At 47.8% G+C, this 24,208-nt stretch overlaps 3 protein-coding genes across 5 annotated transcripts; 1 reads left to right on the forward strand and 2 right to left on the reverse strand.

Annotated features, from left to right (window-relative positions):
- The first annotated feature begins 10,274 nt into the window (after positions 1–10,274).
- On the forward strand, positions 10,275–10,964 carry LOC120112526 (E3 ubiquitin-protein ligase ZNRF3-like). The gene has a single exon (XM_039132093.1). It carries the CDS (start codon positions 10,275–10,277, stop codon positions 10,962–10,964), a length of 690 nt encoding a protein of 229 aa, XP_038988021.1.
- A 603-nt stretch (positions 10,965–11,567) lies between these two features.
- On the reverse strand, positions 11,568–14,215 carry LOC120112527 (seipin-1-like; the record flags this gene model as incomplete). The annotated part of the gene is made up of 2 exons (XM_039132094.1): positions 11,568–12,300; positions 13,976–14,215. Coding segments are annotated over 2 exons (627 nt in total), but the record flags the coding sequence as incomplete, so codon positions are not given.
- A 1,113-nt stretch (positions 14,216–15,328) lies between these two features.
- LOC120112384 (ankyrin repeat-containing protein At2g01680-like) lies at positions 15,329–24,208 on the reverse strand. Of its 3 annotated transcripts, XM_039131587.1 has the most exons (5): positions 23,633–24,208; positions 21,934–22,136; positions 16,904–20,927; positions 16,175–16,701; positions 15,329–16,093 (listed from the first exon to the last, which is right to left on the reverse strand). In XM_039131587.1, the coding sequence occupies exons 3-5, from the start codon at positions 17,496–17,498 to the stop codon at positions 15,494–15,496; spliced, it is 1,722 nt and encodes a 573-aa protein (XP_038987515.1). In that variant the 5' UTR covers positions 17,499–20,927; positions 21,934–22,136; positions 23,633–24,208; the 3' UTR covers positions 15,329–15,493. The 3 variants fall into 3 exon arrangements, with proteins under 3 accessions (XP_038987515.1, XP_038987514.1, XP_038987516.1); XM_039131586.1 differs by having other exon boundaries at positions 16,904–22,136; XM_039131588.1 differs by lacking the exons at positions 21,934–22,136; positions 23,633–24,208 and adding an exon at positions 16,780–16,831 and having other exon boundaries at positions 16,904–16,945.

Raw genomic sequence — 24,208 nt, forward strand, 5'->3', positions numbered from 1 at the left:
GGCTGGAGCGGTGATGGTGATTGATCCGGAGCCGTCTTGGATGGACCCGCTTGTCGCCTACCTCGCCGAAGGGATCCTCCCTGAAGACGAAGATCAAGCTCGGCGACTTGTTATGAAGTCCGCCCACTACGTACTCTATGAAGGGAGGCTGTATCGGACCTCGTTCACCGCCCCCCTCTTAAAGTGCCTCCGCCCCTCGGAAGCGGCCTACGTCCTCGGCGAAGTCCACGAAGGCGTTTGCGGATCACACTTGGGGGCTAGGTCCTTGGCGCACAAGATCATGAGGCAAGGCTATTATTGGCCTACCTTGTTGGAGGACTCAAAGGATCATGTACGGAAATGCGACGCCTGCCAGCGCCACGCCAACGTCCAGAGAGTCCCTTCTGTCCCCTTGGCACCAATCACTGCACTCTTGCCCTTCGCCCAGTGGGGAATGGATATCCTCGGACCATTCCCCGTCGCTTCAGCTCAGCGGAAATTTTTGATTGTTGCAATCGACTACTTCACCAAGTGGGTGGAGGCAGAGCCGCTGGCCACTATCACGGAGGCGCAAGTCCGGAAGTTCGTGAAGAAGAACATCATTGTCCAATTTGGGGTACCTCGGGTCCTCATCTCGGATAATGGCCGACAGTTCGACAACAAGCATTTCCGTGACTTCTGCGAGGAGTTCGGGATCGAGCATCGGTTCACATCTGTGTCGCATCCCCAAACCAACGGCGAGGCCGAGGTCACAAATCGGACAATCCTCCAAAGAATCAAAGCGCGAATCGGTCGGACGGGGCAAGCTTGGGTCGAAGAACTCGAGAATGTCCTTTGGGCGTATCGGACCACGCATCGGACCCCTACCGGGGAGACGCCTTTCAGCCTAACCTATGGCACGGAAGCCGTTGTCCCCGTGGAGCTCGGACTCCCCTCACCTCGGGTGGCCGCGCACCGACCCGAGGCCAATTCGGAGTAACTCCGAGGGAACCTGGATCTCTTGGAAGAAGCGAGGAAAATGGCGCAGGTTCGGATGGCGATGTATCAGCGGAGGGTGGCCCGATATTACAACTCCAAGGTCCGACCGAAGCTTTTCAGAATCGGAGATCTGGTGCTAAGGCGAGCTAAAGCATCTCAACCTGCGGAAGGTGGGAAGCTAGCGCCAAATTGGGAAGGCCCGTATAGGGTTCGCTGGGTAAACCGACCTGGCTCCTACCAGTTGGAGGCCCTAGATGGTCGAGAAATTCCAAGGAGCTGGAATTCCGCTAACCTGCGGATGTATTACCAGTAGAACGACAATGCCGAAAAGACGGTTCAAAAATGTGTAACACTTTTCATTTCAATAATTTCTGGTTACAACGGCGTACTCGTGTGATTACAAGGAATTTCCAGAGGGGAATTAGGGTGTAAAGAAAGTAAAGAAGAGGTGGAGACTCCGAGGAGCTGGAGATCTGGGATCCCGAAACCTCCATCCGAAGCAGCTGCAATCCCACCGGAAGTGGGTGCCTCCAACCGGAGGCGCCATCGACGTCTCACGAAAAAGACGAAGAGCCAGCGCGGATGAAGAAGAAGCGGACGAAGGAGAAGTCCACACTGCTCCTACCCAGAGGCGCCATCCACGCCTCACGAAAAAGACGAGGAGCCGCCGCAGACGAAGCTCCCGCTGCCTCCAGGGGAACGCCACCTCCAAGGGATATTCCGGTCCTCCCCAGTGTTAGGGGAGAGAAGGAATACAAGGGAGAAGAGCATATGGAGGCGCGGTCCCGGATCAAGCGCCTGGTGCGGAGCTCAATCGGGAGGCCGAACTTCAAGGAGGGGAGACGTGATCCCGGATGAAACGCCTAGAGCGGAGTTCCGCCGGGGAGAACCTCCTTGGTGATCCCAGATGAAACGGCTAGTTGGCGGAAGTCGCGAAGGGCGCGCCTCCCGTTCCTTCGGTAGGGGTCTCTCAACCATGCGCCGGAGAGGAGGCCCACGATCCATGGCAACCTGAACAGCTCCGGCTTGGCAGGCTCCATCGCACCTGCACCTATATTTATAGCCAAACTGCGGCCCCCCGGTCGTTCCGATGCGGGTGGCTCTAATAAATGCGGGCGCATTGAATCCGGAGCCGATCCGGCTCTCGAGGCGTATCTTCCCGCGATTTTCTAAGCGTTATTCTCCTTAATCGCATTCTTTGTGCAGGACACTCCGGGTGGCCTGTACCCCTAGGTCCACATATCTCCGCTCGCGCCCAGGCCGCATCCGCCTCGAAGAACGCGCATATCGCGGCCGCTTAACTGACACTCCTCGCAAGCAGCAACTGGCGATCCGATTTCCCAGGTAACCCCTCAATTAGCATTTAATGCCCATCTGGTGTTCCCCAGGCGACGCTTGGAGAGGAGGAGAAACACGATCGCAGCTGGCCACGGAGAAATCCCGTCGGGCGGCAAGCGACAGGCGCACGACCAGCGAGCGGAATTTCCCGAGGCTCGGCCCTCGGATGCCAGGCTAACCCGATGATCATCCCGGGGGCAGACTAGCCTGAAGCCCCGACCGGTCGCCTCGGCTTGCGCCAGCCTTAGCCGACCAACGAGCGGAATTTCCCGAGGCTCGGCCCTCGGATGCCAGGCTAACTCGATGATCATTCCGGGAGCAGACTAGCCTGAAGCCCCGACCAGTCGCCTCGGCTTGCGCCAGCCTTGGCCGACCAACGAGCGGAATTTTCCGAGGCTCGGCCCTCGGATGCCAGGCTAACCCGATGATCATCCCGGGAGCAGACTAGCCTGAAGCCCCGACCGGTCGCCTCGGCTTGCGCCAGCCTTGGCCGACCAACGAGCGGAATTTCCCGAGGCTCGGCCGTCGGATGCCAGGCTAACCCGATGATCATCCCGGGAGCAGACTAGCTTGAAGCCCCGACCGGTCGCCTCGGCTTGCGCCAGTCTTGGCCGACCAACGAGCGGAATTTTCTGAGGCCTGACAACCCTCAGATGCCAGGCTAACCCGATGATCATCCCGGGAGCAGACTAGCCTGAAGCCCCGACCGGTCGCCTCGGCTTGCGCCAGCCTTGGCCGACCAACGAGCGGAATTTCCCGAGGCTCGGCCCTCGGATGCCAGGCTAACCCGATGGTCATCCCGGGAGCAGACTAGCCTGAAGCCCCGACCGGTCGCCTCGGCTTGCGCCAGCCTTGGCCGACCAACGAGCGGAATCTCCCGAGGCTCGGCCTTCGGATGCCAGGCTAACCCGATGATCATCCCGGGAGCAGACTAGCCTGAAGCCCCGACCGGTCGCCTCGGCTTGCGCCAGCCTTGGCCGACCAATGAGCGGAATTTCCTGAGGCCTAACCCTCAGATGCCTGGCTTAGCGCCGGAAGAAGTTCCTGAGGCCTAACCCTCGGATGCCTGGCTTAGCGCCGGAAGAAGTTCCTGAGGCCTAACCCTCGGATGCCTGGTTTAGCGCCGGAAGAAGTTCCTGAGGCCTAACCCTCGGATGCCTGGCTTAGCGCCGGAAGAAGTTCCTGAGGCCTAACCCTCGGATGCCTGGCTTAGCGCCGGAAGAAGTCCCTGAGGCCTAACCCTCGGATGCCTGGCTTAGCGCCGGAAGAATTCCCTGAGGCCTAACCCTCAGATACCTGGCCTAGCGCCAGAATAATTTCAAGAGTCGGGAGTCAGCGAGACGCTACCAAGAGTTAAAAAGAAGAAGGACGAAAGTGAAATGAAGAAACTCTATTTGCATTAACTTTCATTGTTTCAGGGCCGAGACCCATACAACTTGGCAAAACGCCAACACACAAAGAAAAGAACAAAAATACAGAAGGTCAGCTTGGAGGAACCCCCGGGTCGGGAACGCCGGGCACGTCCGCAGGGGGTAGGGAGACGGTTGGAGAAGCAGCAGGCAATGGCGCCGGAGGAGAGGCGAGAAGGGAGATCCCACTCAGGTCAATTTCGGGGTACTTAGCCGACACCCTTGCCAGGCCTTCCTCGAAGCCTAAGACAAAGGAGTCGGACCCCGCGTCCGACATGTCACGGACGAACTCGTCAGACTGACGATAGGCCTGTACCGCCTCCGACATATCACGGGTGAACTCGGCGGACTGACGATAAGCCTGTACCGCCTGACGCCCGATCTCCGCACTCTTCTCGGCCAGCGCCGCCTCTGCCCGCTCCATAATCTGAGCCTTCGCCTCCAAGACCTTCGCCACAATCCGGTCGTCCGCCTCGGAGAAGACCCTCAGCAGATCAGCCTGAGCCTCCTTGTGCTTCGCCTCGGCAGCAATGCGAGCAGCCTCAGCCTCCTCCAGGCGCGAATGAAGCTCCTGGTCGCTCGCGCGGGACTTCTCCAAGGCCGACTCCAATTCGCCCAGCTTGGCTTCAAGAGACCGGGTTCGGTTGCGGGCGTTGTCGGCTGACCGCTGGGCCTTCTCCCACCTCTCCCGGTAGTCGGCAGTCTTTCGGGACTGCTTCTCGGCCCGCTCCTCCGCCTTCTTGATCTCGCCCTCGAGACCCGAGGCAACCTTGAGTTGCTCCTGAGCCTCCAACAGTTGCTTCTCGAGGGTGACGAAGCCGAGTGCCCGCTCTTCGGCCACCTGGAGCCTCGTCTCGAGGTCCCTGGTCGTCCTCCCCGCCGCAGCCTGACCTCCCTCCTCTACTGCCTTCAGTTGGCTCTCGGCCCTCGCCAGAAGCCTCGCCTGTTCCTCGTAGCACTCCTCCAGGCGGATCATGTACTGGGCGAGCTAAGAGATAAGAAAAACGAGGGCGTCAGGCGGGGATCAACAGAGCCTATAAATGATGAAAGCGACCAAAAGAACACTCACCGACATGAGACAGACGCAGCTGGCAGCCCCAACATCAGGGACCCTCATCTCCCGGACCTGCCTGCGGTCCTTCTCCAGCAGTACCGTCTCGATGAGGTTTCGGGCGCCGGCGAAAGTGAAGGCCGACCCCGACTTCTCCCCGGAGTCGGACGGTGGTTCTGCAGCCATACCCTTACCCATCGCTTGGGGAAGAGTCATGCTGACCATGCTCGGGGCGGGGACCGCCCCTGGAATTGACAGGGTCCCGCTCGGCCGGGGCCTCGGCGCGTCCCTCCTCGTATCATCCGGAGCCGACCGAGTCGAAGGCTGGGCTGGGGACCGATCACGTCCGACCCGTCCATCTCGGGCGCGCCCGGGTGATGCCTCCGGAGAAACGGTAGTCTCGGCATCGGAGGGCTGATACAGCGTCAACTCCCGGTCCGCGCCCGCGGCGTCCCCCTGATCGGTGGGTCCGGACCCGTCTGTCGGCGTCGGAGTCGCCTGCCGGCGGGACTTCTTCGCCGGTGGGGCCCCGCTCGGAGGAGCTCGTTTCTTCCTCCGGACTGCTTCCAGTAGGGACGTCCTACCAACAGCCGTTGCCTTGTCCGACCGCATGACGTCGTCGATCTCTGCAAAAAGGACGAGGTGGTCGGAGGTTGGGAAACTGAAGGAAAGAACGAGACGAAAGAGGAGAAAAGAGCTAAAAAAGAAATGGTGGCGGGCTCACGGTCAGTGGGGACCGAGCTCAGACCAACGTTCACCAAGGTATCCTCGGAAATAAGGCAAGCCACCGGGGGGAGCCGGCCCTCGGCAACCAACCCCTTCAAGACGGCGACGCCATCGGATTCCTCCCTCGACAACCTCGATAGGCCAATCGGGGACTTCATCGGCGTCTCCCAGGTTGCCCTGATTCCCCAAGAGGGATCTACGTCAATGAAAAAGAAACGCTCCTTCCAGCCGTGAATGGAGGAAGGAGCCTCCTTGACGAGGCCGCACCCTCGCCGCGCCGCAAAGCACCACCACCCTTTGTCCTGGGGGTGGCCGCTCAGGCCGTAGCATTCCCAAAAGACATTCAGGGTGGCGGGAACCTCGTGCATGCGGCAGAGAACCTGGAAGGCCGTCAGGGCGCGCCATGAGTTCGGCACCAGTTGCGTCGGCGCCACTCTTAAACCCCGAAGCACCTGCACAACTAAGTCCGAGGGGGGAAAGCGAAACCCGGCCTGAAGAATGCCCTCATTGATGGCGACCTTCCCTGGAGGAGGATGGGACATCCTCTCCTCAGGCCCCGGGAGCGTAACATTGCAGGCCTCGGGAAGGTGGTATCGAGCCACGAACCTATCTAGGTCTTCAGCGACCAGCTCCGACTTAATGCGGTCTGCTCTCACTTCGCCCATCCCTAATGGCCAGTGAATCTACGGTCAGGACGGGGTCAAGAAGGGGGAAATGACCGGAATGACTGGAGTACCCTAATACAAAAGGAGAAAGTATGGAGAGCCTTAAATTGAAGAATGGGGCAACTCACCGGAAAAGAAGGAAGAACGGCTCCGAGAGCGTCAAAGGAGGAGCAAGCGAACAGTCCGACGGCAATGACGGCAGCGCAAAGGAGAAACTCGAAGATGTCTGTAAAGAGAAAGGCGGACGGAGGAGGGCCCCCGGTTAAATAGGCGGAAAGGTGGGCGACGCCTCGGTGACGCCAGAGGACGCCTGGCTGCCGAAGGGTCGCTCGCGCCCCAAAGGCAAATCGACGCCATTAAGGAGGGATGTCCGCCGAAATTCTCAGACTGCCAGGTCAGCAACAACCGCCATACGCCATAAAGAAGGCGGGGAGCTCGAAGCGCGCGCGCCTCTCCGAGGGATGGCGGCAATCACGAAGCATCACTCCCTTCACCCGTTCCCCTTCTGGTTCCAGGCTCGGAAGTGGGGGGCTACTGTTACGGGGGAACTTAGCCACCATGCCCCACGTGACCGGCACGCGCGCCCAGGAAGACTACGGCAGCCCCTTGATCCAGCAATCCGACCCCGAGTCGGACATCTTCGTCTCCGCAGCCCGACCCCGAGTCGGCTGCCCCTTGATCCAGCAATCCGACCCCGAGTCGGACATCTTCGGCTCCGCAGCCCGACCCCGAGTCGGCAGCCCCTTGATCCAGCGATCCGACCCCGAGTCGGATATCTTCGTCTCCGCAGCCCGACCCCGAGTCGGCTGCCCCTTGATCCAGCAATCCGACCCCGAGTCGGACATCTCTCGATAACGACAGGCTATTCCCCAGAGGCACGCCGCAGCCTCCTGCTCCACTACTCCCTGCAACGGTTGTATCTGGCGCTGCTCCACGATCCCCTGTAACAGCCGTACAAGGCGGAGCTCCACTACGCCCTGTCATGGCCGTACCCAGCGCTACCCCACGACGCCCTGTAACGGCCGTGTCAGTGGCAGCTCCATCGTGCCCCACGATGACGAACCCCCCTGAAAGACCCCTGTTACGGGGGAACTTAGCCACCATGCCCCACGTGACCGGCACGCGCGCCCAGGAAGACTACGGCAGCCCCTAGATCCAGCGATCCGACCCCGAGTCGGATATCTTCGTCTCCGCAGCCCGACCCCGGGTCGGCTGCCCCTTGATCCAGCAATCCGACCCCGAGTCGGACATCTTCGTCTCCGCAGCCCGACCCCGAGTCGGATATCTTCGGCTCCGCAGCCCGACCCCGAGTCGGCTGCCCCTTGATCCAGCAATCCGACCCCGAGTCGGACATCTCTCGATAACGACAGGCTATTCCCCAGAGGCACGCCGCAGCCTCCTGCTCCACTACTCCCTGCAACGGTTGTATCTGGCGCTGCTCCACGATCCCCTGTAACAGCCGTACAAGGCGGAGCTCCACTACGCCCTGTCATGGCCGTACCCAGCGCTGCCCCACGACGCCCTATAACGGCCGTGTCAGTGGCAGCTCCATCGTGCCCCACGATGACGAACCCCCCTGAAAGACCCCCCAGCCTGGTATATATGCGGCTGGGGGAGGAGGGGGGGTAAGCAAGAACTTCCAGAGCATTCTCCTACTTGCTACTATTATCTCTCCTTATCCTCCAATCTCCTCTGACTTGATCGTCGGAGGGCCCCCACTACCCCAGTGGTGGTGCGAGGCTTGCTTGCAGGTTTTCCGGTGGAAGGTGGAGCGCAATCAACACCAACCAAGGCAACTCAGACGGAATCCCGTTCACACCGCCGTGCCAATCGTTCTCGGTTTGGACCACCAGCAACAATTAGTAAAAATGAATCCCTTAAAAATGCACGTTCGATGTTTCGATAGAAAATTTCCTAGGATTCTTAGTGCACAAAAGGGATATTGAGATTGACAAGAGTAAGACTCGGGCCATTGTGACTGCAATACCTCCTACAAACAAAGAAGAGTCATAAAAATTTCTTGGCCAAGCTCATTTCTTAAAGAGATTTATATACAATATAGCTGGGAAAATGTAACAATTCTCTCCTTTACTCGAATTGAAGGAGAGTTATTAGTTTATTTGGGGAGAAGAACAGCAAAAAGCATCCAACCCTATAAAGGTTTGCTTGACTAATCCACCTACTCTAATTCTACCAAAACAAGATAAGCCACTCAAGATATAAGTTTTTACTACCGAGGGTTCGATTGGAAGTCCTAGCACAAGATAATGATGAAAGGAAAAGAACAAGTGGTCTATTTTCTAATTAAAACTTTGATTACTGCTGAATCCAAATGCGCTGTGGCTGATTGAATACTGTTGAATGTTGAATGGCTTATAGGAAGAATTACAGAATGTGTGATGGTCAGTGATTGTTGCTACTTGAGCATCTGAATGGAATTGTTAGAAGTAACAATGTCTGATGATGTCATATTTACAACTTACACTTGACAAAGCCAACTAAAATTTTAACAGCACAAACAGAAAATCCCCATGTAAAATGTCCAGCTCTACAAGAACATGCTTGCTGCCCGTTGCAAATGCATGTACATGAACACACAGAAGCTTCATTACATACAACAGCTGATAAACCACAACAGGGTAAATACAGGCCAACTTAATCTAGCAAACAATCTAGTTCTCATCCTCTGCTCGCATATTAAATTCTTACCCAAAAAAAACTTCAACAGACTATATAATAACAAACACAATCCAATTCAGAGTAAAAAACCAAGAACCGTGTGAATACAAATATAAAAAATATTCATTACACCAAACCGACAAATGAAAAACCATGAAAAGCTCAAAATTCACTCAAAATATAAAATATTGTGAAATTTCAAACACGCCAATCCTATCGTCGCGTTCATCAGCTCCTCCTACAATCCAAAAATAGACCAAAAACTATAAAAAAGATAAATTCAGACTTCAGAGAGAGAAAAAGGTCGTACCCTAAAATTCTATTATTAGAGGAAGCTTCGGAGATTTTCTGTCCTCTCCGTAGAAATCTCGGAGGGAGGGAGGAAGGGAGGAAGAGAGAGAGGGAGAGCAGAATTCTAAGCTCCCTTGTATATAAATACTTGATTGAAGAATTTAAAGGAATAAATGGGACTTCGTTTAGATTAATTAACGCGCAGATTGGGAATGTGAGAGAGAGGAACAGAGTGGATGTGGGAGAACAACCATGGTTGCAGGCAGAGTAGCAGAGATCAGGTGGTCGGCCGGCCGGCCATGTCCTCCTATCGCTTGATCTTGCTCATCATCTCCTTATAATTGCACAGAAATCAATCGAGCTCCTCAAGAATTTCCGACAGTTTTATAATTTAAATCCGGCAAATCCGCCAAAAACACGTGTCCCACTCTAATTCAGATTAGGATGCACTGCTTCCGAATTTTTATCGGGCAAAGTCCGCCTAGGAAGCGCATCCCATTCCAAATAAGGATTCACCATCGGAGCAATAATTTTCCCTGAGAGAGATCTCTCCAATTTAATGTGCAACGGTTTTCCATTTGCTAATTTTCTTTTTATATAAAAAATTAGCTATTATTGTGCTCGCTTGATTCGAGTTAGACGAGGCATGGGTTTGCTATTTCCTACCCCAATTAGACTCGGATCATATCTAAAGTCCAAACTCCAGGTTAGTTGGTTTCTTGTACTTCCTCCCTGATTTACTTTTATCCCAGCTAGCATTGCAACCGTCCGATGAGAATTTGGATAAAGTAAGCCGAGTGGAGTGTGGAGTCCTACTCCGAGTACGGTTAGGATTATTAGAACGAACTCTTTCTGAGACCGAGACTGGACCGTCCGATCAGCCTCGGTCCAATCAGAACCATTCATTTACCTTCCGGAGAACTTGCGGCTTGCCGTTGAGGATAGAAATCCACGGTACGCTTGAAGAGCCGCGTCCCATTCGGATTAGGATTCGGTAAAATAGAAGCCGCAGCGCCTCTATTTATAATCCAGGGGAAACTCCTCTTCCCTCCCACGGAAAGCTTGGTTACTCGACTGCATCACCGGAAGAGACGAGGAGGAGGAGGAGTGAGAGAGAAAAGCAATAGCGATCGACTCTCCCAAACGACGATCTTGGCCATGGCGTTATATTTCGGCGACACTACTACGTACGTCAGTGCTTTGCTCAAGGGGAGAAATTTGGGAGCGTCAGCAAGGCCACTGGCCCCTGTGGAAGTCCACCTTCACGTCTACGAGTACATCGATGGAGGTCAAAGGTTGGCCTGCCGGCCCGAGTTCACTGATTTTTCCATGTATCTCGGCCACTTGGTGGATCTACGAGATCTTCGTCACATGATTCCTGAAATCCTTTTCCATACTTTCTACAACGATCTGGACACTCGGCGGTTCTGGGAGGAGAAGCTCATCGACTACGCTGCCGACGTAGGCCTAATCGCTTTTAATGCTGGCGTCCAAGAGCTGGAGCTAACCGTTGAGATACATATCCGCAACCTGGCTCGGCGGCTGCTCGAGGTGGAGCAGGAGATGGTTGAGCTGGCGATAAATGCTTCTGATGAAGAAATTGGACGTGGGGACTTTGGTGGCACGCCGGCGTCGGAGGCATCGATCAGGGAGCTGGAGGTGGTGAAGTACGATGGTGTTGGAGGTGAGTTTGAAGACAACGGGTGCTCGATTTGCTTGGAGGAGTTTGAGCTGGAGATGGAAGTGACGCGAATGCCTTGCAAGCATGTCTTCCATGGTGGCTGCCTCACCCAGTGGCTCGAGAAAAGTCATCTTTGCCCTCTCTGCCGTCAGGAGATACCCATCTAGTGCGAGCGTAGTTGGAAGGAGCTGATCTAAATTCTTTGTCGTCTATTGTTTTATTCGAAGGATTGGAGGTTTTGTGTGCTAGATATGGCTGGGCTTGGATTTCGATTACACGGTAGCTTTAATGTCTAGTTGATAAGGATAAAATATGACTCTGTTATCAAATTTTTGGTTATTTTGATTGAATGGTTTCCATGTTTAATAGATATCAGAAGATTTATCCATTCTTTTTCAATGGTTGTCTCTCATACGCATATCTCCCTGCAGATGGCAAACTGGGACTTAGAACATATATTTTGCGACTACAGGGAGGAATCTCTTGCTTTCTTGCTTTTGAATCAGCGACAGTTTCATTTATAAAATGAAGCTGAAGGTTGTATGCAGCTTTTTTTTGTTTATTTTCTCCAGCAGTTCTTGATGTTGCAGAATCTATACATCTTTGTTGCTTGTGGGTAAGTGGACTTCCAATATGTCATAACTCTTTTTTAGTATATATTGGTGGATTATATGGTTGCGTCAAAGTTCTTTATCTTTAGTGCAGTTTGCTTTTTAATTACGTTTTGTGGAAGAGGAAAGATACTATAAATTCAGTAAAAAAGCCTTTTTTTAATAGAAAAATTAGCATTCGGTAAGGAACAATATTTACAAAAGCAACAACATTCAAGTGCAACTTGATCATGCACTTTTACACGCATAACATGTCTACTGAATACTGTAGAACAACTTAACCACCAACACATTCCGAAGATTCGGAGGCTTCAAAGTCACCACAATCCTCAATAACTTCCCCTGTCCTTCCTACATTGCTTGAAGCTGAACCCTCAATAAGCCCTGGCAATTGCATCTCTTGCAATGGAGCCTTCCTCTTGCTGCTCTGCTCACGCTATCTCTTCATGATTTTAGGCACATCATCAAAGAGCTCCCCATCCTTTTTGTAGGTATCCATCATATCCTAACCAGCAATACTAATCAGAAGCATAATGTACATGTAAAGTGAAGTCCACACATAGAACGACCACTTCCAATTGTAAACCAATTCTTTTCCCCATGGGAGCTGAGAGGTCATGAAGATCTCTGCTGCATATAGTTGTGGTAGATCAGTTGTCCCAGCCCTCGGTTTTAACCTCACTCTAATTGCCTCAGTTCTCCGACCGGTTTCCTTATATCTCAGTACTTCCATGGTTACTTTCTGGCTCTCGGTGCATATCCCCATTAAAAGAGGGATTCCCATTAGACACGTCCGCATCAATCGAACAGGTAGGCTTCGGAACCTTAGCATGCATGGCTGGCTTGATGTTGTTATAGTGTCTCCATTAGGTGCAATAGCCTCTGCGGTTACCTGTCAAGGGATCCACAGTAATGGTGCGAGTATATATATAGAGGTTAATCAATTTACGAAGATAAAGTAAACTTAGTTTAAATACCTCAAAATAATCAATTTAAGTTGAAATCAATTCGTTATACCAAGTTGAAATGTAATTGGTTATCCGACAACACTAACACTAGGAACTGTTTTTTTATGCTTAATGCAAAGGAAAATTAAATGGAAGTGTTGGAAACAAACAAGCAATTGCTTTTTACGTGGTACCCAGGTAAATTGATAGATTGCTCCATAAGGGAGGAAACAACATCAAGTTGCATAATGTGCAAAGTCTTTGTTTTGCATAGAAAGTCATAGGGGAGAAGAAGGGTGGATGTTTGATCATCCCTCCCATAGGAAGGCAAACAATGGCCTACGCGCCCAGAGGGAAGTGACAAGAAGATTGAATGATTGAAATCTTGAACACCAATTATTAAATGAAAAGAGGCTGGGTAGATGGTTGTGATCTTGGAAATAGAAGAGGATTAGAAATTCAATCCTCTTCTGTTTTGTTTTCTGATTTTCTGCAGCTATGTATTTAGGGGAGGTTTTGGTTATAGGGTTTTAGACTTGCTTGATTGTACCACACCGTCTAAAGGGAGGTGGAGACTTGCTTGGATTAGTCATAATTTGTTTTGGGATGCTGGGTTTATCTCTTTTGGTTTCTTATTTACATTTCTTAAATAGAAACAGAGTGGAATTTTATCCTGTTCCCAACAGGACCGAGACAAACAATTAATAAGAGAAAGGTAGTGGATTAGATGGTTCTTAGAAAATAATGCTGGTGATATCATGATGATAGAGAGTTATCGGTAAGGTTAAGCTTTTGTTTTCAAGTAGTTCACAGTTGTATGCTTAACAAGATGAGTCTTTGAAATGAGCCAATTGCTTGCCCAGGGAGGATAGAACCAATGGTGAATGGAGCACTTAAAATTTAAAAAAAAATTATAGAACTTCAATCATCATGCAGAAAACCATCAAATAAAAATGAAATTGTGGTTTTTCACTTCTTCCTTTCTTATATTGACTTGATCTTTTCTCAGTTTGAGAGCTATTTTAAGCATTTTGGTGAGAATTCTTGTTGCTTTACAATAACCCCGACACAGAGATGAACTTCTTGTCATCATATATACTTTGATGTCTCTGTTTTAATATGTTTTCACCACATTGCCACTAGGGCAAACCCAAGGGTGAGTAAAATAATGTGCACAGTCACTGCAGCGACATTAGAGAGGAGAAGAAAAAAAGAAAGAAAAGACAAGAAAAGAAGAAGGGAGAAACAAATCAAGCACGCGTGCACCAAAAAAACAGAGCAGTTCACAGTAGGAGACCATGATCACACGTCCATCATTCTGGAACAGTTCAATCAAAGACAAAATTTCGGACCTTGGAAGAAGGAAGAGGAATTGGATCGGAAACTTTCGACTTTGAAACATTCATACAGCTAAAAATCAATAGAATCAACCAAAATATAAACTGCAGCGTCATTAACTATAAAAGCATTCAATCTATTCTCAGAACATAGTATTTAATCGAGTAAGAACAAGGAAGAGACCTGCGAAAATCCAAAAATCAAGAATTCGTGGAATATTATTACAAGTGAATGGTTCTGTCCTAAATAAAATAAAATAAAAGGAGTAATGATTTAATTCACCTGAAACACACCAATCCGGCGATTATAATCGGACTTGGGCATGATGAGAACGAGCGAGACCCGGGCGGTACGGCCGGCGGGCACCGGCCTCCCCCTCCGCTTGGCGCCGCCAAGCGCGGCAACGGTGCTCGGGTGGGCCTCGGTATAGTTGAAGTGGAGCGGACGCCGCACGGATACGGGCTCCCCGACCCACAGCCGGACCAGGCCGGCGAATGTGACGGCGACAAAGACCACGGCGTTAAGTTGAGTCCAAATAAATTATTGTCAAGCCAATATTGAGCTGCCCATGAGCGGCTCAAATCTTTCATAGGCCCATCTTCGGTGAGCATCGATGATAACACCACTGATCATAAGCATTGACACATCGACTGTAACAAACAACTCAAGGTCTAGATCATCGGTAAGGGATACGTACTAGTATCTTTTTAACTCCAAATGATGATTATCATGATATAAAGTATAAACACGAGCAAAATCTAAAAATTAGCAAACTTTTTCCTTAGCAACCGCACTTTATATTAAAAGCAATAAAGAAAGAAAGAAGCTCCCGAAGCTCACAAATTGTAAATCTAGAAGGTTGACACGGTTGCTATGAATTTTTCATATGTCACTTTGGATAATTTAGCAAGCATGGAGAACTGCACACACATCAAGAAGTCACAAGGACATGTTATGTAACAACTCAGGACCTCACCCAAAATGGCTAGCCGGAAGTTACTATTTGGGTTCCTTGATTCTGTATAAATATCCAAGATCTACCCAGCGAATAACCGATGTGGGACTAAACACACGCCCGCACGGGTCCTCACATACTCTCCCCGTTCAAGTTCCGACGTCCTCGTCAGGCTAAGGGTTCAAATTCATTCAAATCTAATCACAAACACCACGATCGGCTCATGGTTAGCCCCAATGGATCCGTGCTACAGTATCCCCTAGTCTACATAGATTATGGGCCGGGTCCGCTCTAATACCATTTGTAACAACCCAGGACCTCGCCCACAATGGCTAGCTGGAAGTTACTATTTGGATTCCTTGATCCTGTATAAATACCCAAGATCTATCTAGCGAATAACCGATATGGGACTGAACACACGCCCGCACGGGTCCTCACATGTTATGTCCTAGGGCGCAAGTCCATCTAATCCATCAATTTCTACTCGGACAATCAGAACTAAGTAAAGAACATCTACCATGGCTTACCTTAAACCAAATTATTTTGCATTTTTGTGTCACAACCGTGCAAGGCAACAGGTCAATTACTCAGGTCCCCCCCTAGTCCAATATTGTGAAGAGAGGACACCGACGGAAACCATGAAGTCATGATCAATCCCGGAGACGGATTTGGAGGGGAGGGAATGAAAAGATGGCGAGCGGCTTGTTAGTCTATTGATTCTTTTGAATAATTTGCAGGACAAGATAAATAGAAGAAAAAAAAAATCGTTACGATAACTTAAAACTAAATTTAGTTTCAAGTCTAACTTGATAAATATCGAATTCAGTACAAGCTATTCTCGATAGCTAGACCTGTTCGAGGAGATCCGGGCGAAACGTCCCACCATAACGAAGACGGAGCTTGCAGAGCGGCCACATAGCCAAGATATAGGTGAGGAAGGGAAGGGCACAACACGGCAAAGAAATAAGGATAGCAAGCCACAAGTTTCCTGGTGCAAGCACTGCGAACATCGCGGATGCAAATGCCACAGACATGGCCGCAATTGCACACCACAACAGCTTCCTTGTGGATGCTCTGTAGTGGAGCAAGAAGTCGATGTCTTCCCATCCTGCAAATATACAAAGAAAAGAAACGGCGAGTGAGGCGACCATAGCAATGGTGTCCGATATCAAGAACGCCTTAAAGGCTGCTTTCTTTGCTAGAATTGGCAAGCCTTCGTCAGGGCCCTCGTCGCTGCTAAACCCTCCAGGCATCGTGAAGGCCGCGGCGAAGGTGACCGTGGCAATGAGGATGGCCGTCAACGAGGTGTTCTGGGTGTATCTTTGAGTTAGCGATTGGATCTGACAGATTGCTTCCCGGGCTATTCTTTTTTCGGCCGTATGCCATATGTCACCTGTAGCCAGGCCGGGGATGGTGGCATGAAGCAACAGCGTATACGCCTCATTCTGCATGGCGTTGCGATATGCTTAATCCAGTCAGTCGTAATTCGGAGGATCATAATTAAGAAAACAGACCCAAGGAGTTACCCATTTCAAAGTTTTTGCAGGTTCCACTCGATCAAAGAAGATGTCGAGAGCACTAAATCTCCCCTTCAAGGCCGCACGGTCCACCCTTTCATTAGCCAACAAAGCTCGAAGTATTTCCGGATTGCAAGTCTCCGCAGCCAAATGCAAGGGAGTGCTCCCGTCGTCATCTGGCTGGTTGAGCAATCCATGAAGCGCAGGTGTCTTTAGGATGTACTTAACAAAATCCACCTGCCCTTCAAGTATCGCCGCATGAAGCGCATTCCGGCCCTGTCTATCAACTAAAAAACCAGAGTCTGGGCAGTGGCGAATGAGCTCTTCGGCTATGCGTACATAGCCTAGCCGAGCAGCATAATGAAAGGCCGAGAACTGTTGATTCATCACGTATGCAAGAGAGGGATCAAACCTTAGATGCAACCGCAACATCTCCAGTTTATTGCCCACTGCTGCGTGAACGAGTGCGATAGTCCCATGGTCGTTCTGAGCTTTGGCGAGCTCTGGCCTCTCTCTCAACAATGTTTCCACTATGCCTACCAGTAAAGATTAAAACAAAACAAAATCAGGAATGCATGCAGTACTCTCGGGGAAAAAAAGAAATAGGAACGCACTGGTGCTAAGACATGAAATGCGTGCAGAAGATTTAGTTTGTCGAAGTGGCTTCTGCAGAGAATTAATAGATGTCAAAAAAATAGTCAACTGATATAGAAGGAATAGAAGTAATAGAGAAATTACTTGAATGCTCGGAAATAGTAGCAGCATGCAGAGCAGTGTGGCCATAGTAGCCTCCATGATTAGATGAAGGAATTTGCACCAATGCTGTGACAGCATCAGCTAAACCTCTATAGGCTGCAATGTACATTGGCGACTCATGGTTGCTGTCAATCAATTCTGACTGCTTGGGCTCCGCCTGCAGCAGCTCCAGCGCTAAGCTGCTGTGGCCATGCCGCAAGGCATGGTGCAGAGCAGTGTTTCCCTTCTTATCCGTTGTCATCATCATCTGTTTTAGAGGGTCGCCTCCCTCTATATCGCCGCCACTACGAAGCACCTGCGTTGCAACCTGAATAAAAAAAGTGGCCATAGAGTGATGACCAGCCATAGCAGCGATGTGCAATGGAGTCTCTCCATTTGAGTTTGTGGCCAAAAGGAGGGGTGGGCTGCTCAGACAGAGCTCTTTTGCAAATTGCTCGTGCTCATATATCACCGCAAAGTGAAGGGCTGTGTTATTTAGTGGAGTTTTGCCAAGAAGGATTTTGGGACTTTCTCTAACCAACTGATTAAGGACGGCAACATTGCCGGACACCGCTGCATCGAGCAATCTGGTATCCATGTGTTGTGTATGCCTAATTGTTGCTCTAAGTATGGCTACCGGGTAGTATTAATAATAATACAGAGAACTTGATTCTAAATAATTGAGTTGACTCCAAGGGTATATTTTTAATATCTTTTTATTTTTCAACTAGGCATTTGTTATTTTACGCAGCTTCAAAATATTCACTTTCCATTTTGACTGCTAAGTTTGGACATCTCCTATCTCATTTCCCAATTTGTTAATACCAATTATTTAACGCTAATCATTAGACAATTTATTTTTTAAACCTAAATGATCTGGGTCCAACAACTACAACGCACAATTATTGCCACATAAATATATCTATTTGCAAATAATTTACATTAAAGCGGGTTGCCATTACTCTAGCAGCTGATCTACTCTACCTTCGCCCGACGGACTGAAGAGATGCATAGATGTCCAGCTGGGGCCCGCAACGAAGGAGAGCGGGAAGTTTCGTGGGGGCCACACCACCAACGTGTACCGCACGTTTTGCGATCTCGCCGTAAGAAACACGGCCTCTCGAGGGGGGTTTCCTGAAAGGTGGGCACGGGGGAGACCTTGACCCCAGCTGTGAGTGGTGCCACTTGTCACCGTAAGAAACACAGTCCCTTTTGTTTGTCGTTTATATAACGTGGGGTGGGTTATTTTACGGAGACCTTGACCTCCTCTCGTGGCCCGAGTCTTCCTACGTTGCGACCACGGGGCCAGCGGTCGAGTGGTGCCGCTTTCATTAGGTAGGGGTGGGTTATTTTACGGAGACCTTGACCTCCTCTTTGTTGCTACCGCGGGGCCAGCGGTCGAGTACGCTGTGGGCATCTTCCGAGCTCTTCCGATGCCGGGCCTTCACGGCCTGTCCTGTCGAGCTAATGTCACTAAAGAGAGGGCATCTTCAGTAAGTATTATAATATTTGAGGGCCAAGTTGTAACATTGAAAACAACAAAAGATTGACCCGTTAGTTTAAAATTGAATGGCCGTGATCTGTGAAACAGGGATGCAGCTCAGTGGTGAAGCGTTTATGGGACCTAACCAACTTTGTCTCCACAAAATTTTGAGGGAAGTTTCTCACTTTTCCCATCTTTACCTTAAAAAAGAAAGGTTTATGGGAACCTCGTCCTCGAGGACATCTCGGACAGGTTTATATGCATGCATAAATTTTTTGTTCATAAACAATTACGATCTTTGAATTTTACTAAAATATTCTAATCATCTAGCTAACTTTTCATTAAAAAAAATAAACATGATGAAAAATAAAATAGAAAGAAAATCACCATTAAGTTATAGTTATAATCGCTAAATCTTTTCAGCTCTATGTTGCTTGTCCTACATTATGTACGGGCACGAGTCTACAATTTATTTGTATGTTTAGAAAAGCATTGCCACATTTCAATATATAAATCGAAATTGAGCTACAATTTCAGTCTTCTATTTTGGAGTTCTTCATTCTGCATTATACGTGGTTCTATGCTAGGTTCAATCTGTAGAGAGCATAGCAACAAAATAATTATAGTAATTTTTAATCAGGAGATAATAAAAAAAATTTATCCGTCCAACTACTCGGATAATATTGCAGTGGTATGGACGGTGATATTTAGATTAGTATTTGTATCTTGATCCCAGCATGATCCAAAAGCTAATGTAGAATGGTCTGAACACCATCAGTGGGGTATGGAGCATGGCATAGGATGCTGAAAGCTTAAAAAAGAAATGTTGAAGAATTGTAGCCAAATCCATCTTAGCTTCCGCGCTTTGAATTTTCGATGCCTTGGAAACTGCTTCAGAAACATCTCGAGATTGAATTAGACGGTATTTTCAACCCAAAAATTCCACATCATGGTGTATAAAAGTACAGATAACATAAGCTGCACTTCGGTGAAAGGTAAGACTTCCTGGTTTTATTTCCTTGTAAACTTTTTGTATAAACATAATCTTCCGGTATATAATCTAAGAATCTCGTAAAGAACCATGGTCACTTGTAAAACAAATTTGAAAAATAACATGAGTTTTGATAAAAAAACAAACTGTGATAACAATTAAAGGAAAACTACCCCGAGGTAACGATAGTTTCACCATGTGAGATACCGCGAGGCTAAGCTAACGACGTTATAAGCTAATGGAGAGATTCATTTATTAGTAGAGTTGGAAATGGGCTTAAGCTGGCCCAAGAACCATCAAGTAGACCCTAAATCCACAGGATAATGTAATCTATTTTTCTATTGCAGTCTATTATTTCAGAAAACCAAGAATGAGGATCTCAAAAAAAAATTTCCATTGCACCGATTTTTCTTCACCTTCTCTTTTGTTGCATTACTCACTCTTTCTACGGGCTTACAAAGATATTGGCAGATGACTTATTGAAATCTAAATAATTGTTGGTTTGGATATTTGATCTACATGTCCATCTTGTACATAAGCTAAAAAACTATAGAGAGATAGAACCACACTTATACCCTACGGAGTGGGCTAGAATACAACACTCATATTCTGTGGAGTGAGGCAGAATACCGCATTTATATCCTGCGGTGGGCCAGAATCAATAATAGGCAGAGTGCCAATGCATAACCCCCAACTGACAGGGTTCAGAACATAGTTTGATTGAGAGTTCAAAACTGATATACATCTAATTTTTTTTAATAAAATAATAGATGTATCATAATCCAATTAAAATATGCATATACGACGTAAGAAAAATAGTAAATAATTTAACAATAGCCCAAAAATATTACTCTAATTTACGCATATTTTTTTTCTTCAAATCACCACCCCGTAAAGAATGGCTACGGGCATCTTGCAAGTCATATCTTTTTCGCAAACAGGAACAGGCATAACACCAGTTTCTTGAGCAAGATTACAACTGTCATGCCATTAGAAGAAAAATGAGATTGTATTATATATTAATTATTTGTGAGCGAAGAAGCAATTCTATGATGAGACGATACATACATTAGTTTTCTCGTGGAATTTCACAGAAACAAGGATGCTGAAACTATTAGAGTGATTGCAGATATGAGCTGGATGGGATTTTCCCAACAGCCTCGATTATAACAAGATTTTTTTTTTAGATGATAGACCATCCTCAGGTAGGCTAAATTTGATTTGGATTATCAGAAATTTGACTGGTCAGATACAGTTGACTGCTAGGGATACCGTCAGAATTCTGTGGTCTTTGTTAGGCCTTTGAGAAAGTATCAAATGGCTGCACAAGCATTCTGGGACCAAGTCTATCTGGGTGGAAAGTAAATAAAATTGTTAATGAAAGAACCAGAGAATCATCAGCTATGAGGGATGGGAGATTTTCCCTTGAAACACAATATCCTCTCTCCTCCCTTCTACAGTTTAGATTATGCCATATGTACCAAAAGGCCTGTCAACCAGCTAACTTTGCTAGTGGCTGTAGCCTTACAGTGCAGCCAGCCTACAAGTGCCCTCTGCAGCTAGATAGGAAATCTAAGAAATGACAGCATAACAGAATGGTAATACGAAGTATGTAAACCAAAAACTCATCTAGACAACTTGATTTGGTCCTACACTTAATATATTACCCATCACCAAAAAATTTACCTAAATCGGAAACATTTTATTAGGGATAAAATGCAAATAATGATGACAGAACATTAGGCTGTCTTATCTGAAAACTTAAGGTGCGGAGGTTGAACAGTATTCCTTCAACAGCATAGACCAGCAACAGGGAGAAGAAACATGATATAAGCATGAATATATAATCAGTCCATTATGACACAGCTAAAAAGCAATGGCCACCTCTGCAAGTTAAGCCATTAACTGATTGCTTGATATTTTCAAATAGCCTCAGTCTTCCATCAATTAAATAAAAGTTACACGTATATCATTTCAACATTACTCTAATTCTGAAATCTAAATCATGTCAACACTGCACCGTCACAATAAAAACAATTGGATGAAATCTCAAAGCAGCTACTGCAGGGGTATTAGTTTCTAGGTTCCAAAAGTAGGGGACAAGGGTATAGAAGTGTAGCAAGCCCCATCTCCTCTTTAATAGCTTGTGCTCAATAGTCCATACTGATGTTACAACTAATGTTTGGAGCAGGAAAAGAAACAATTTCTGAATGCAGGATATTTACAATTTCACCAACTTATATATAACATTTTGCACAATTAAACTGCAGTGTCTCCAAGTACAAATTCTGAAACTAAGTTTCACATGGCACTAGGTATACTACAGTTCCTAAAGCAAGTTCAGTGAATTTTGTAACACTTATATCTACTAAACAATGAACATACACACACACACTACTCATATATCTGATAACAGCAATTTCTAATGTGTCATATAAGATATGATCAATGTAAGAGTCTCCGTTGAAAGATTTAGAATGTGAAATGAATAAAGCTTTCTGATTATCAAAGTGAACTACTTAATAGGTATACTGATAAAGAAGAGGAAAAGAAAAAGACCTTCCTTGTGCCAGTGGAATTTATATATAGGTAAATTGGCTTTTCTGCGTCCTCATATTGAAGATAAAGGAATTCTGCTAGCATCAGCTCTGTCACTGATGGAACAAGAGACATACCCAAGTATACGATTCGGTTTCTGGACAAGTAAGATGCTAGATCTGGAGGTGGTTGCTCCCACGCACTTCCTCTCAAGAAGGGACAACCTGTTGACAGATGAACACAAACCACGAAGAAACTATAATCAATTGATCAACTATAAGCAGTCAATCATTACATGTTACATGAGAACTTGATCCTAGTTAATTTGATGCTGAAACAACAATTATATAACAGTTGCTATATGCATGGACTGTATAGTGCTCGACACCAAGTTGTGATAGTCCAACAATCAAGAGAAGTATCCTACTCTACTGTCATAAATGAACAACTAATTTAATCCTATGTTCATCATGTGCTAAAGCCTATCAAATTAAGAAACCCCATTGAGCCTAGGAAATATGATCTAGTCCCCAATGATTGAGGTGCCAGCGCATAACAAACTATAATGTGAATTTCATAATTTATCAGCTAGGTATGGGCATAATTCAGCAGTTTGTATGCTGTAAACTGCATATTAGTCTATGCCACCCAAAGTGGTCCAGAACAATGTAGTCAAAGGTTGCTGTAAAGGGGCCTAGGCAGTTTGGCTACATGCTTGCGCAGCTCCAATCCATAAGAGCCTACTAGCTTTAGGGGCCCCAGGCAGCAAAGCCAACCAGTCGTGTAGATCAGCACCTAGGCAGTTGCTTGGGCGCCCAAGAGCCACTAGGTGCTTTTGTATCCAGTTTGGCAGTCAGCCACTACTTATGACAATCTATTTCTTTTGACTTTAAAATGATGATATGTTATCCTTTTGCCACAATTGTGCTCCCTACAAGTTAGATTCTAAATGGTATCAAAAACAGGACTAAGGGGAGCAAGTATCAATTAACTTATACGCGTACGCTCTCTTCTTTACAAAACACACCATCTCAATACTCTTTAGATAATGTTAAGAGAAATAGATAAACTAAAAGTATCAGCCTATTTTTCCAAATACTCAATTGATTAAGCAATCAAAAACACCCATTATACACTCCTTCCATCTCATACCAGTCATGTACCGCTTTCCCTGTTTAGATGGTTAATGCATTAATGGGATGCTATAAGCACCTTACCATGAGATCAGTGCATACCTTTTCCAAACATATGCACAATTTTACAAGCTGCCGTTTGGAAACTTTGGGATACGTATGTAAGACGGTGATTACAATATTCTACATGAAATGAATTACTATGTAAACTTCACATTAGGCCTCTGCCTAGGATCACTGCTTAGAACTGACTTGTATATGGTGAATTAAATTGATTAAGAATATGAGACTCAAGTTCTACTTTTCAAAGCTCGTATCAATATAACTTCCAAGGATACAATATCGTGCATCAGCGAGAATAGAGAAGCACCAAAAGGCGTTTCTTTATGCAAACAGTGTCTGCCTAAAAAACATTCCTTTGTGCAAAACGAGCTCAAACACGAAATCTCAAAAGCCAGAACTTCAATAACATAAAAGAAATTAAAAACAATTAGAGTTTAAGTTTGAAAAGCCACCCACAGTACACTCCAAAACCCTAGAAAAAAAAAATAAAAGGAGAACGCAGAAGGCCACTGTGCGTAGATTACCATGGGAACGACGCCCCTCTTGCCTCGGCGGCCGGATGGACACGAGCTTAAATAGGGGATCCACAACTTCTGACCGGAGAACTCGCCGGAGACGCTTCCTCCGACAAAAGGAGCGACAAAGGCGCTGCTAAGAGAGGATGCTCTCGGAGAAGCTCCGGGAGAAGGGGTGAGGGCGGCCTTGAATCGGGCCCTCGTGCCCCGAGTGTGGGTGGGAGGAGAGGAGAGTATCCGCGCATCCAGGGAGAAGCGCGAGGGGCAGAAACCCACCTCCATGGCTCGCCGAGTGGGAGTGACCGCCGGGCGCCGTGCGTGGCGGAGAAGGGCTTTATTAGTTGGAGAGAGGAATTCGGGGAGGATGGGAAGCAGGGAGTCGATCGGCCCCAAAACTTTGCGCCTTGGAGGGGAGCCGGGATCCTCTGCGGGGCACATTTTGCACCGCAGAGATTTATACACCCCTTGGTGGCCGCCATGTCATCCGCTTGGGGAGACCGACGGTCGGGAGAGGGTGAAGGGGGACAGGTGATGGCGTGGTGAAAACAGATAGGATGCCTAAAAGAACACTTTTAGCGCGTTTGG

The sequence above is a fragment of the Phoenix dactylifera genome, chromosome 11 (assembly GCF_009389715.1).
Source record: "Phoenix dactylifera cultivar Barhee BC4 chromosome 11, palm_55x_up_171113_PBpolish2nd_filt_p, whole genome shotgun sequence".
Taxonomy (NCBI): Eukaryota; Viridiplantae; Streptophyta; class Magnoliopsida; order Arecales; family Arecaceae; genus Phoenix; species Phoenix dactylifera.

Excerpts from the sequence above, each read along its gene's own strand:
- LOC120112526 (XM_039132093.1), top strand. The coding sequence starts at position 10,275 with ATGGCGTTATATTTCGGCGACACTACTACGTACGTCAGTGCTTTGCTC.
- LOC120112384 (XM_039131587.1), bottom strand. The coding sequence starts at position 17,498 with ATGGATACCAGATTGCTCGATGCAGCGGTGTCCGGCAATGTTGCCGTC. Across the intron at positions 16,702-16,903 it reads TACTATTTCCGAGCATTCAA|GCATAGTGGAAACATTGTTG; the intron begins GTAATTTCTCTA and ends CTTTACTGGTAG. Across the intron at positions 16,094-16,174 it reads CTGCAAAAACTTTGAAATGG|AATGAGGCGTATACGCTGTT; the intron begins GTAACTCCTTGG and ends AACGCCATGCAG.